The 14,948-nt window shown below is 43.3% G+C and overlaps 1 protein-coding gene across 2 annotated transcripts in view; it reads left to right on the top strand.

Annotated features, from left to right (window-relative positions):
• The window catches only part of LOC139567052 (rho GTPase-activating protein 10-like), a 69,531-nt gene that overhangs the window by 19,878 nt on the left and 34,705 nt on the right, over nucleotides 1–14,948 (top strand). For both annotated transcript variants that reach the window (XR_011673216.1, XM_071388489.1), the window contains exons 2-6: nucleotides 3,413–3,508; nucleotides 4,002–4,063; nucleotides 7,547–7,618; nucleotides 8,093–8,194; nucleotides 10,321–10,431. Coding sequence is in view for 1 of the 2 variants with exons in the window: in XM_071388489.1 (XP_071244590.1) it covers nucleotides 3,413–3,508; nucleotides 4,002–4,063; nucleotides 7,547–7,618; nucleotides 8,093–8,194; nucleotides 10,321–10,431 (443 nt within the window). In the remaining variant the exon portion in view is untranslated. The remainder of the gene's footprint in view (nucleotides 1–3,412; nucleotides 3,509–4,001; nucleotides 4,064–7,546; nucleotides 7,619–8,092; nucleotides 8,195–10,320; nucleotides 10,432–14,948) is intronic.

The following is a 14,948-nucleotide window of genomic DNA, read 5'->3' as shown; positions in this document are numbered from 1 at the left end:
GGCTGCCAGCCAAATAGCTTTGCACATCTGTCATCTGATGAAAATTAAGCAATTTTCTGTGAAGGATAACTATACTTGCGCGTCCCTATTCAACCGGGGGTACTGCAGGGAGTCTGTTAATAAGTGGCATTTTTATTTCAATATCTTTATGAATATAGCTTGCAACAACCTAAAATATATTGTTTTTATTATATACCTGTGGGACAAAAGAGGAGAATATCATCATTCTAATGTCAACTTCATTTCTCAACTCCTAATATTGAGCAAATGACACTCATTGGAGCCAATTACACTTGCTGGAGTATGACAGGCTTTGAATAAGCACCCGCAAATAGGCTACCAGTGTGGCAAGTGCCACTGGCTGCTGGTAAGCTTTCCTAAATTGGACATACATTTTTGCTAACCTTTGTTTAAACAGCAGCTCTTAGCGACAATGTGTTTGGAGTTACCCGTCTAGCTATTAGGCTGTTAGTTTATTCTTGTAGTTATAATGGAGGCATGTAATAATAATGAAACTATCTATTTACTTTAAAATGTTGATTATTTCTCCTTGCCATGATCATTCACCTGATATTGATAAGACGATGTGATTAAATTTTTTTTTTTTTTTTTTTTTAAATAAATAAATAAAATTGCTAACGAATGATGTTAGTTTGCCTGGAGGGGGTCCTTGGGCAAGAATGTTGAAGATCCCTGGCCTATTGCTAATCTGTCATGGTTTGACAACAGTTCAGGAGTGCATTGGCTTGTACTTTACTTTCTGCATATTTTAATGGGCCGTCATCACTGCTGAACTTTTTGTAGAACGACCATTACATTACCTCACCAGTAAAAGGAAAATCTAGCTTCCTGCAGGTGCTATATAAAGCAGGCCTAACTCAGCAAGCACTCGTAAACAATGCTGCTGTAGAGCAGAATGCAACAGTGTTTCCTGTAGTAACTTGGACGACAAAACGTACCAAGGTCTTAGCACTACGTAAAAATGGTTTCCAAATGTGTAAAAATGTATTTACAAATGAGTCAACTGAGGTGGGGTTTCAGAATGTAGCTGTGTTCAAGAGTATCAAATTTGATGCATTGTGGTTAAAGTGACTGCCTGACTGATCTACATGTGTATGCTAGTTAAGATGCAAGATTTGTAGGTCAGTCAGCAGTTTTAATGCTGAACAAGCCCAATCATACAGTGGGTTAGCCAGCCTACATCGATTTCCTTGTGTCTAAGGTCCACACTAGAGGTCGACCGATTTTAATTATGGCCGATTTTCAAGTTTTCATAATGTGTTCCTGGTTCAAGCCCAGGTAGGGGTGAGGAAAGGGACGGAAGCTATACTGTTACACTGGCAATACTAAAGTACCTGTAAGAACATTCAATAGTCCAAGGTATATGAAATACAAATGGTATAATAGAGTCCTGTAATTCCAACCTGAAACTTCTTACCTGGGAATATTGAAGACTCATGTTAAAAGGAACCACCAGCTTTCATATGTTCTGAGCAAGGAACTTAAACGTTAGCTTTTTTACATGGCACATATTGCACTTTCACTTCTCCAACACTTTGTATTTGCATTATTTAAACCAAATTGAACACGTTTCTTTATTTGAGGCTTAATTGAATTGATTTATATTAAGGTAAAATAAAAGTGTTCATTCAGTATTGTTGTAATTGTCATTATTACAAATAAAAAAATTGGCTTTTTTTTTTTTTTACCGGCATCGGCTTTTTTTGGTCCTCCAATAATCGGTATCGGCATGGAAAAATCAAAATCAGTCGACCTCTAGTCCACACAGCTCTGAGATCAGTTTGGAGTTTACTACTAAGTCACATGATTTAAGCTTTGGGTCTTGTCGTTATAATCCGCAAATCCGCATGCACTGAGTGTTGGCAATGTTTATATTTTTGGGGGGGCCGTGATAGTCGTGGGTGTTAGCAAGCTGCTTAATTGGCAGGGTTATTGCTGTAGAGGAACATGGCCCACGTTTTGTAAAAAATATTAGAAAGCCAGGGGAGCAGACTGTTGACATGAGGGTGATAGGCTGCGACTTGTTTAATGTGGAAATTCTCTCAACTTCTGTTCAAAGGTTGCCTCAACATCTACAAATGATTGTAACGTAATCAATAGGCCCCAGTATTGAGTGAATACTTTTGTCACATTTTAGATGTTGTGCGGGAGATAATGCAGACACTGACTCATGGCAATATGCAGGTTAACTTTTATTGTTAGGAGTCGTGTCCTGGAGGCAGAACTGAGCCATTTCCATTTAGGCCAGCTGCAAAGTAAAAATTTGCTATTGTAAAAGACCCTCACGAGTGGCGCAGCAGTCGAAGGCACTGCATCGCTGTGCTGAGGCGCCACTACAGCCTGGGTTTCGCTCTAGTGACTCCTTGTAGCCCACCGGGTGCTTGCAAGCTGACTTCAGTCGTCAGTTGCGGCTGGCTTCCGGGTCATGACAAAAAATGCTAACCTGCTGGTAATATAACTGTTAAAATAAAAACACAGGCTTCCTACGTCCATTGTCAACAAGCCCAGTCAGGGGCTTTCAGATTCTCACTGTATTCAAAACTCCCAGCTGATCCTCTCCATAGAGAGCTGCCAAAGCTAATGATACTCTCCTCTGGATACCAGTCATAGCTCCAGTCTTAAAAATACCCTGCTACATTCTCCCATGCTGTCCTTATGGGACTGTCATCAGTCTGAGATCCACACTGCTGGGAATATCTGTCTACACTGTTTAGAAAACAGAGCGGGCTCAACATGCCTGGAAAACAAACGCTCCGAAGTTCACTGGTGCAGCGTGTGGGTTCCAGGCTAGGCTACATCCGAATGTGGTTCAGTTGTTTAGCCCCTCTTCACCTCACAACATGGTAAGGCTAGCACATAGCCTAAACTATTATCCTAAAAATTAAATGTTATTAATATGGTTTTCTTACACAAGCAGGTCAAGAGCAAAGGTTAGCCTATGTAGGCATTTCCATAGGGTCATATGTTTAATGTATTACTCAAATGTAAACGCCTGTCACCAATGGACCAGTAGGCATCGTCTCTTTATAACCTATACAGGGACAGGATGCTTCAGTCTGACAGCAGAGGCAACAGGATGTATGCAGAGTGGGTTAACCACTAGGTTACAGTAGGTGCCTTACTGCCTGCATGTCAGCCAGGCCTTGAATAAATTACTTCTGTTTTTTTATTTCAGTCTTGACATATTTGTGCTTTGGTCCAACTCAAATGTGATTAATATCTATCAAGCTAGTATATCCACTAATTAATATTATTTTTTAAAAGTTGATACAAGCCTGTAAATAGGAAGCACATGTGACCGCAGTGCATTTGATGTCGAAATATGGTCGTCAAGGTCGTATCACATCAATCCATAGGGTTGTTATTGAAATTCTTTTATTTTTGTTTTCAGAGCTTGCTTTGGCCCAGCGCAAGTTTGCCCAGTCCCTGGGAGAATTCCAGTTTGAGTACATCGGCGATGCGAAGACCGACGATGAGAGGTGTATTGGTGAGTGTGGTGCTGTTACGACTTACAGCTGGGTGGTTCTGCCAGTGTAATCCGACTGAGAGCCTTTGTTTTTGGTTCTGTCTACCACAAAATTAAGTGCTTGCATGTGTAATTTCCCAAACCCTTGGCTTCTTAAGTACTGGTGTTTCCATCTCTCTAATGTCCCTCTTTTTCTCTGTGTGTGGTCTTATGTTGGTGTGTCCTGTCTCTTGTCTCGCCTCCTGTTTGGGGGGAGTGGGGGGGGGGGGGTGTCAAATGTTATTGGTCACATACACATATTTAGCAGATGTTATGTCAGGTGTAGAGAAATGCTTGTGTTCCTAGCTCCAACAGTGCAGTAGTATCTAAAAACAATACACACGTCAAAGTAAAATAATGGAATTTATAAATATTAGGACGAGCAATGTCGGAGTGGCATTGACTAAAATACAATATATACATGAGATGAGTGAAGCTGTATGTAAACATTAAAGTGTGTTTATCTGTCTTGCAGATGAATCCTTGCAGGAGTTCTCCAACTTCCTTAAGAACCTGGAAGACCAAAGAGAGCTGATGGTAAGCAGTAACTAGTCAAGACCTGCTTTAAAAGCCAGGGGAAATACCTCTGTCTGTTTGTGTGTAACTAAAGTCTGCTCTGGTGTAAATTACAGTTCCTCGGTGGGTGGAAGGTTGAGCGATGCCCCTGTGTTGTAACACCAGGGTCATGTTCATTAGGGCACACCGTAGCAAAATGTATTGGAATAGAAAACAATTTGTTTCTTATTAGACAACTCTGGGTAGTCCCTGCTGTCTGTTTTCTTCTGATTGGTGTCTAATGAACATGACCCAGAGGAGTCAGAGCCACCTTCACTGCACCTGTCCAAGGGTCACTGTCTGTGCTATCCCAAACTCTCCTCTGGAGGCGGTGGGACAGAGAACCATTAAACACAACCTCAGAAGGCATGACATATCAGTCAATGGAGTCATTCAACACTCACTGATGTGTAGTGCTATACTTGTACACTACAGTGACACATGTTAAAGTTCAGTTACATCTGCTATACTGTATAGAGGAAGTTATAGCTGAACTGAATGTTGTAAATGTAGCCTGTTAGTGTCTTCTACCCATGCAGAAAAGACTGGTCTGTGTCCTAAATGGCACCCTATTCCTTCTCTGGTCTACAGTAGTGCACTACATAGGGAATAGAGTGCCATTTGGGATGCAGCCTAGGGTAACCCTGCAGTTTGCAACCAACCCAGCCTCTCTCATTGAGTCACGGTGTTCGTGTGTCAGCAGATGGGCGTCTCCGTTTCGCAGAATAATATCCCTCAAGGCTCCTGGCTTTATTGTCCCTATTTCTCCATACCTCTATTTACTGTAGGTGTTGCTGAGTCAATATTTTAATCAAGGGCTAGGCTATATCTTGTGGTCTCTTGGTGACTCATGCAACATAGATAATGTGGAGGTATTTATAATCTCCTGTAATGCAGCCTATGGCTTGTTCTAAGAGCTCGTACACACCAATAGTGTTTGCCTGCCGTGAGTACTTGTGAACGTTGTGCAAACCGATTTTACATGTAGAGTCGCGCAACAGCACGCTGAACAATCGGTAGACGAATGGGAGATCCATCTTCGGTGCAATGTGTGCGACCCTTAAAATATGGTAGATAGCTACAGATACAGTATGACATTTTGAAAAACCATTCAATACTATTTTACTGCCCTGACCCCTTGCAATCAGAATAGGTTATGTTCTCAATGTTTACAATGCATGTTATGTACTGTGTTTGCGCTATAGATAGGGTCTATCGTTGCCATGAAACCGTTTCTACCAGGGCCTGGTTCAGCACCAGCATTGCATAGCAGTATGGGATGACATCGCAGTCCACAGCAGGGGATTGTGGGGTGGGCAGGCAGGCTCAGACATGTCCTGGAATCAACCCAGGGCAATTCCACGGTAACGGCATTGCGCTGAAACTCCAATTATTCACTTAAAATGTATGCCAAACTTGATTTCAAAGTTTAACAAACCATACAACTCTATTCACAAGAACTACTTTTAACACTTTACACTGAACATTTTACAAAAACACATTTACTGGGAAAAACTGTGCAGATAAAGTTTGGATCCACATTTTCCCAAAACTCTTAAATAGCTGCTCCGAATTAAGATTCAATGATGTTTTCAAAAATAGTGTCAGCTATGATATGACACATTGACTTTGAGAATCTCTTTTGGTTATTGAGCTACAGTAAGTGAAGTGGAATTGCGGGAATGGAATTTCATGGGTCCCTGATCTGTACTACCCAGAAATGCATAATTATGGATATGAATGTCATTCTCCATGGTGATGTATCCTAACTAGGTACACAAAGGTAGAAATATGCAATATCCTATTCTACATGCTGGCTATTATTTTAATGAGCTCTGCCCCCAAACGACCAGATCTGAACAGATAATAGACGTCTATGGCTGCATTTAGAGGCATCCCAATTCTGACATTTTCTTCAATAATTGGTCTTTTGACCAATCAGATCTGATGCAAAAACATCTGTGATTGGTAAAAATATCAATTGGTGTAGATAAAGGGGAGGAGATGGATTAAAGAAGGATTTTTAAGCCTTGAGATGGATTGTGTGTGTGCCATTCAGAGGGTGAATGGGAAAGACAAATTGAAGTGCCTTTTGAACTGGAAATGGCAGTAGGTGACAGGCACCAGTTTGTCAAGAACGGCAACGCTGCTGGGTTTTTTACGCTCAACAGTTTCCTGTGTGTATCAAGAATGATCCACCACCCAAAGGACATCAGCCAACTTGAGACGACTGCAAGAAGCATTGGAGGCAACATGGGCCAGCATCCCTGTGGAACGCTTTCGACACCTTGTAGAGTCCATGCCCGGAAGAGTTGAGGCTGTTCTGAGTGGAAAACAGTAACTCAATATTAGGAACGTGTTTTTACTCTCTGTATAGTAGAGTTCAGTGAGTAGTGTACATTATAGTGTTCAACTCTAGTGTTCTCTGCTGTGTATTGTACTGTGCTGTCAACTTCTGAACCCAACTCTGATTTGTGACTACTATGATTTCCATTTGAGCCAATTCAATTGCAAAAACTCTTGAAATTCCGTTATCAAATCGGTATCGCTCATATTTCATAAACAATTGATAGGTCTACCTTATGATTTCTCAACTTTCAAATATCTCTCCCTCATGAGGAGGATAATAAAAGATATGTGAGGCAAAGTTTCTTAAACTTACAGAAGGTTGACTTCTTTCTCCAAAATATAAGTGTTGATATTAGTTGGCAGGGGTCTTTACTTTAATTCAACATTACTGTTTTGATATATTTCTAGAACCTGAACTCGAACTTTGCTTAATCAACATTTTTGGGGGGATGGAAAATGGTTGACAAAAGTATATATGCCTTGATTTCAACAACAAAAAAGAATGAACTCTAGCTTTGATTTGACACCAAATTTGACATGCTCCTTTGAGCGTCACATGTTGGTGCTCATGGGTCCTTTTACATGGACATGACCCCCCGCAACAGGACCTTTAGCAGGGAGGAAGGTATGATGGGGAGATTTGGCAGGGCGAGTGATCAATAGGACAGTGCTGTTGATTTCCAGCTGTCATGTGACTGGGACTAGTGTACTTGAATGTGTTGTGGATGCTTGTAAAAAGTTATACAACAGGCAACTTTCACTGACTTTATGCTGTCATTAACCCACTGCAAGTATTGTGACCTTTGGCTTTCCATTGGAATGTTATGTCAACGGTCAAATCGGAGGGTGCTTACATTTGTCCTTTTTCGCTAGGCTACCTGCCGCCTCTTAGGCTGGGTTTACACTCGAGCGGTCCTCTTGACAATACGTCACTGAATCTTCCGTAAAGTTAGAATTTCTGGCATGCACTGAAATCTCCATGCTGAGCTTGTGGAGTCTCTACAGAGAATGCCTAGTAGAGTATAAGTCCAGCCTAACACTGTACCTGTGAAATAAATGAAACACTTTTGTGGAATATGTCCTAATATGGTCATGTCTTATCTCTTGCTCTCTTAGATGAAGAATATTACAGAAACGCTAATGAAACCGCTGGAGAAGTTCAGAAAAGAGCAACTGGGCTCAGCTAAGGTACTCTTATCATATGCCATGACACTGCTTAATGCGGTCTGCTTGTTAATGGTCTCATACACGCACAATCCTGTGTGCTCTGAACACAGCTATAAAGTAATACCCTTTTCACAACACTGAGCCAAACCAAGCTGTACTGCCCTGGCCTGGTTGTGCATCCACCATAGTTGCAGAAACCATGCTGGAAAGAGGAATGTGAAATGAAAATATCAGAGCCAGATAAGCACGTTTTCGGTCGGCACAGTAATGTGAAAGGGTATTAGACAGTATCTTTTATCAAAATACCTGTCTAGAGACAGACAGTTCCAAGTCCCTTTTTAATTGTAATGTGTACCTCTTGATATCATGTTCTGAACATTCCTTTGGTCAGTGAAACTAATGCAATATTACGATGTTTGTCCTGCTCACTTCTCTTATCTCGCTCTCTTACCATGCTCTTTCTCGTTCTGTTCCTCTATACTATGTCCTTTTAAGGCGGAAAGGAAGAAGTATGAGAAGGAAACTGAGAAGTACTACAGCTCCTTGGAAAAGCTTTTGAACATGTCAGCAAAGAAGAAGGAACCGCAGCTACAGGAGGTACGTTGTTGAATACTTTTACCCTCGCTCTCGTGCGTATATTTATGGAAAACAGGCCGAAAAGACGGGCCCCAACATCTTCCCAACCCCAAAATGTCTGGAAAGAATATTTGCTTAGGGAGAAGTTCCTGAATCCTGACCCATAGAATGCCTCCCAAATGGCTCCCTGTATAGCGCACTACTTTTGACCAAAGCTTTATACACTGTAGGGGATAGGGTGAAATTTGGGATGCACACAGACTTGGCTCATCTCTGTAGCACTGTGCTGAAGTGTGTGGAGCGGTGTAAGTGTCCACAGGCCTAGGGTTAGAGTACGGACTGAGTTTCTCTTTCCTGCTCGGAAAGGAAAGTCATGTTCAGTGTTTCTGTACCAGCCACCAAGGTCGTACCTCTGTGGCAGTAGCTCTTGGAGCGCCTCAAGACATCCTGAGATTGCAGATACAGTATCAAGCTTTACAGACCCAGTGTGGATTATATTGGGGTTGGAAAAACAAACCCTTTTGGTTATCGTTAAAGTTTATGTATTTCACTGTGAAGGCTTGTGGAGCTATCCTTTGTATAAGGATATACTATATGGTAAGTTTATCTTAGACATGCAATCTGGTACTAGGTTGTGTGTATGTAATATAACCTAAACTCCCCTCACTTAATTTATTTAGTATCCTATAGATTGCCCTTGTGAGAACTGTTCTGTTCTTCCCTCACTGACTCTTGTGGTGTATTCAGTGAGATTAAACTTTCTGAACATTTCAGGTAGAAATGTAAAGAGAGCTGACACAATTCCAAATTCTACCTGAGAGCCAGTCATCTGTTCTATGCATTACATTTCTGTGTTGTGATACCCTCCTGAACAGACCCCAGGGTTCTGTGTTTGGAACAGAGATTGTAATCGGGGCACAGTAGAATATATATATATATATGTTCACACCCACGAGGCACCGTCTGATCTCAACTAATCTGTCATACTGTACACGTCATGTGACAGGCCCGAAGCACAGGCCCGACTTATGGCACTAATGGAAACTACCAGCCGCTAATGGAAAAACTGATGCACTGGATTGAACACAATAACATATTGAACACGCTTCAGTAAAGTGGTCAATAACATTGAATACTGGGATGTTGTGAAGATCCAGTCAACAAACCATGTAGCCTAATCAATTAGCTTATTAGTCGACCAAATGATTAACTCGCCAGTTGATTGGTCACTTTTTTGGGGGGGGCTGTCATACACCATGTCGTCAGTGTCTTAGCCCTTCAAACTCTACCAAAGTTGTCAAAGCGTAATACTTTCTCAGCTCATCCTTTCTGTCTGGGCCTCTGTCTGAATCCAGTACGACTGAAGCTAGGCCGTGATCTCCATCTGTCTGTGTAGAGACCTGACTACTGTATAATAACTGTTACGAATCCCTTTGGCCCGACAGTCTAGGGGGGATGGTAATGGGACCCGTAACACAACTCATGCAAATTATAGTAGTGAAAATGTAACAGTGAGAACAAATAACACAGACAACTTAATTACCGTCAAACACTAAATGTTTATTTATAAACACACGGTAAATGGGGGGGGGGAGCAGGAAAAAGGGCTGAGCGGGACCCAAGGAATGAAAGAATAATAATTCAAAAACACCCCTAAGCTAGACTAGCCTACTTCACAAACAGCTAACTAACTAACCAAAAATACAGGGGGTGGTCCGCCCAGTTCTAACTAGTGTTTTTAACAATGTTTAACTACGGGTAGTGTAGCCCAAGGGCGACTTGTCTGGTTACCCCCTTTTCCCACCATCAATCAAACACCATAACCAAAACAATACTCACAGGTGGGGACAAAGTGACATGCAGATGCAAAACACACAAGCGATCTACAGACAGAAGGCATGTTACAAAGAGATTGAGCTGGGGAGAAAACAACTGACAGGGGTTTTAAACCAAGGGACTGTGATTGGGTAAGGTAAAAGGAGCAGGTGTCTTCCGATTAGCGACTGATTGATGACTGATTGGGGAATGATTATTGTCACCTGTGAGTAGGGGAGAAGGAGAGAAAAGAAATACACACAGGATACACACAGAACACTTGTATCCGTAACAATAATGCTGACATTTTCTCTCTGTCCTCTGTTGTGCAGGCGGACAGCCAGGTGGAGACCATTAGACAGCACTTCCAGGAGGAGTCTCTGGACTACGTGTGTAAACTGCAGGAGATCCAGGAGAGGAAGAAGTTTGACTGTGTGGAGCCAGTGAGTGTTAGAAAACACATAATCACACACTACACCGGGTGGACAAAACATTAACTCCTTCCTAATATATTTTTTACACAGCCCACAGTTGTCAAGTTGGCTGGATGTCCTTTGGATGGTGGACCATTGTTGATACACACAGGAAACTGTTGAGCGTGAAATCCGCCAGTGTTGTAGTTCGACACAAACTACAGCCATACCCCGATCAAATCAAATCAAATTTTATTAGTCACATACACATGGTTAGCAGATGTTAATGCGAGTGTAGCGAAATGCTTGTGCTTCTAGTTCCGACAATGCAGTAATAACAACAAGTAATCTAACCTAACAATTCCACAACTACTACCTTATACACACAAGTGTAAAGGGATAAAGAATATGTACATAAAGATATATGAATGAGTGATGGTACAGAACGGCATAGGCAAGATGCAGTAGATGGTATAGAGTACGGTATATACATATGAGATGAGTACTGTAGGGTAAGTAAACATAAAGTGGCATAGTTTAAAGTGGCTAGTGGTACATGTATTACATAAAGATGGCAAGATGCAGTAGATGATATAGAGTACAGTATATACATATACATATGAGATGGGTAATGTAGGGTATGTAAACATTATATTAAGTGGCATTGTTTAAAGTGGCTAGTGGTACATTTTTACATAATTTCCATCAATTCCCATTTTTAAAGTGGCTGGAGTTGAGTCAGTATGTTGGCAGCGGCCGCTAAATGTTAGTGGTGGCTGTTTAACAGTCTGATGGCCTTGAGATAGAAGCTGTTTTTCAGTCTCTCGGTCCCTGCTTTGATGCACCTGTACTGACCTCGCCTTCTGGATGATAGCGGGGTGAACAGGCAGTGGCTTGGGTGGTTGTTGTCCTTGATGATCTTTATGGCCTTCCTGTGACATCGGGTGGTGTAGGTGTCCTGGAGGGCAGGTAGTTTGCCCCCGGTGATGCGTTCTGCAGACCTCACTACCCTCTGGAGAGCCTTACGGTTGTGGGCGGAGCAGTTGCCGTACCAGGCGGTGATACAGCCCGACAGGATGCTCTCGATTGTGCATCTGTAGAAGTGAGTGCTTTTGGTGACAAGCCGAATTTCTTCAGCCTCCTGAGGTTGAAGAGGCGCTGCTGCGCCTTCTTCACAACGCTGTCTGTGTGGGTGGACCAATTCAGTTTGTCCGTGATGTGTACACCGAGGAACTTAAAACTTTCCACCTTCTCCACTACTGACCCGTCGATGTGGATAGGGGGGTGCTCCCTCTGCTGTTTCCTGAAGTCCACAATCATCTCCTTTGTTTTGTTGACGTTGAGTGTGAGGTTATTTTCCTGACACCACACTCCGAGGGCCCTCACCTCCTCCCTGTAGGCCGTCTCGTCGTTGTTGGTAATCAAGCCTACCACTGTAGTGTCATCCGCAAACTTGATGATTGAGTTGGAGGCGTGCATGGCCACGCAGTCGTGGGTGAACAGGGAGTACAGGAGAGGGCTCAGAACGCACCCTTGTGGGGCCCCAGTGTTGAGGATCAGCGGGGTGGAGATGTTGTTACCTACCCTCACCACCTGGGGGCGGCCCGTCAGGAAGTCCAGGACCCAGTTGCACAGGGCGGGGTCGAGACCCAGGGTCTCGAGCTTGATGACGAGTTTGGAGGGTACTATGGTGTTAAATGCTGAGCTGTAATCGATGAACAGCATTCTCACATGGGTATTCATCTTGTCCAGATGGGTTAGGGCAGTGTGCAGTGTGGTTGCGATTGCGTCGTCTGTGGACCTATTGGGTCGGTAAGCAAATTGGAGTGGGTCTAGGGTGTCCGGTAGGGTGGAGGTGATATGGTCCTTGACTAGTCTCTCAAAGCACTTCATGATGACGGAAGTGAGTGCTACGGGGCGGTAGTCGTTTAGCTCAGTTACCTTAGCTTTCTTGGGAACAGGAACAATGGTGGCCCTCTTGAAGCATGTGGGAACAGCAGACTGGGATAAGGATTGATTGAATATGTCCGTAAACACACCAGCCAGCTGGTCTGCGCATGCTCTGAGGACGCGGCTGGGAATGCCGTCTGGGCCTGCAGCCTTGCGAGGGTTAACACGTTTAAATGTTTTACTCACCTCGGCTGCAGTGAAGGAGAGCCCGCAGGTTTTGGTAGCGGGCCGTGTCAGTGGCACTGTATTGTCCTCAAAGCGGGCAAAAAAGTTATTTAGCCTGTCTGGGAGCAAGACATCCTGGTCCGCGACGGGGCTGGTTTTCTTTTTGTAATCCGTGATAGACTGTAGACCCTGCCACATACCTCTTGTGTCTGAGCTGTTGAATTGCGACTCTATTTTGTCTCTGTACTGGGACTTAGCCTGTTTGATTGCCTTGCGGAGAGAATAGCTACACTGTTTGTATTCGGTCATGTTTCCGGTCACCTTGCCCTGGTTAAAAGCAGTGGTTCGCGCTTTCAGTTTCATGCGAATGCTGCCGTCAATCCACGGTTTCTGGTTTGGGAATGTTTTAATCGTTGCTGTGGGTACGACATCGTCAATGCACTTCCTAATGAACTCGCTCACCGAATCAGCATATTCGTCCATGTTGTTGGACGCAATGCGGAACATATTCCAATCCGCGTGATCGAAGCAGTCTTGAAGCGTGGAATCAGATTGGTCGGACCAGCGTTGAACAGACCTGAGCGCGGGAGCTTGTTTTAGTTTCTGTTTGTAGGCTGGAATCAACAAAATGGAGTCGTGGTCAGCTTTTCCGAAAGGAGGGACGGGGGAGGGCCTTATATGCGTCGCGGAAGTTAGTATAACAATGATCCAGGGTTTTACCAGCCCTGGTAGCACAATCGATATGCTGATAGAATTTAGGGAGTTTTGTTTTTAGATTAGCCTTGTTAAAATCCCCAGCTACGATGAATGCAGCCTCAGGGTGTGTAGTTTCCAGTTTACAAAGAGTCAGATAAAGTTCGTTCAGGGCCATCGATGTGTCTGCTTGGGGGGGAATATATACGGCTGTGATTATGATTGAAGAGAATTCCCTTGGTAGATAATGCGGTCGACATTTGATTGTGAGGAGTTCTAGATCAGGTGAACAGAATGACTTGAGTTCCTGTGTGTTATGATGATCACACCACGTCTCGTTAATCATAAGGCATACCCCCCCGCCCCTCTTCTTACCAGAAAGATGTATGTTTCTGTCGGCGCGATGCGTGAAGAAACCAGCTGGCTGCACCGACTCCGTTAGCGTCTCTTGAGTTAGCCATGTTTCCGTGAAGCAGAGCACGTTGCAATCCCTGATGTCTCTCTGGAATGTTACCCGTGCTCGGATTTCATCAACCTTATTGTCAAGAGACTGGACATTGGCGAGTAGTATGCTAGGGAGTGGAGCGCGATGTGCCCGTCTCCGAAGCCTGACCAGGAGACCGCTACGTTTGCCCCTTTTTCGGCGTCGCATAGGGTCCCCGGCTGGGATCAGATCCATTGTATTGGGTGGAAGGCAAAACACTGGATCCGTTTCGGGAAAGTCATATTCCTGGTTATAACGATGGTGAGTTGACGTTAGTCGTATATTCAGTAGTTCCTCCCGACTGTATGTAATGAAACCTAAGATTACCTGGGGTACCGATGTAAGAAATAACACATAAAAAAACAAAATACTGCATATTTTCCAAGGAACGCGAAGCGAGGCGGCCATCTCGGTCGGCGCCGGAAGTAGATCCGGAAGTACCCCGTTCAAAGGCACTTCAATCTTTTGTCTTGCCCATTCACCCTATGAATTGCACACATACACAATCCATGTCTCGAGCCTTAAAAAATCCTTTAATCTGTCTCCGACCCTTCATCTGCACTGATTTTAAAGTGGATCTAACATGTGACCTCAATAAGGGATCATAGCTTCACCTGGTCAGTCTGTCATGTTCTTAATGTTTTGTACACTCTGTTGTACTCCCAATGTGCTTTAAAGGAAATATTCACCCATTAAACATTTTTTTTTTTTTTTGTTACATTGTAGTTGTACATCTGAGTGATTAAACCGCTGTTCTGCGTTCAAGCAGGCAGAAACACAGCCAGTATGACGTTTTGCATCATATGACATTTGGAGTGAGTGAACGAACTGCTGGCGAATGCACCTTTAGTACTTGTCTAGCCTGGTCAGCAGTTCTCTCTTACAGTTCTCTCTTACAGTGCTCTCTTACAGTGCTCTCTTACAGTGCTCTCTTACAGTGCTCTCTTACAGTGCTCTCTTACAGTGCTCTCTTACAGTGCTCTCTTACAGTGCTCTCTTACAGTGCTCTCTTACAGTGCTCTCTTACAGTGCTCATTAACTTAGTGCTCATTAACTTAGTGCTCATTACCTTAGTGCTCATTACCTTAGTGCTCATTACCTTAGTGCTCATTACCTTAGTGCTCATTACCTTAGTGCTCATTAACTTAGTGCTCATTAACTTAGTGCTCATTAACTTAGTGCTCACTACAGTTAGTGTTTTGTATAGGTTCCCTAGCAGTCAAATTAAGTGTTTATAAACCAGCTCTGGAAAGTG

The sequence above is a fragment of the Salvelinus alpinus genome, unplaced genomic scaffold (assembly GCF_045679555.1).
Source record: "Salvelinus alpinus unplaced genomic scaffold, SLU_Salpinus.1 scaffold_41, whole genome shotgun sequence".
Classification (NCBI taxonomy): domain Eukaryota; kingdom Metazoa; phylum Chordata; class Actinopteri; order Salmoniformes; family Salmonidae; genus Salvelinus; species Salvelinus alpinus.
Note: the sequence above shows the minus strand (reverse complement) of the source record. Positions and strands in the feature narration are given on the sequence as shown.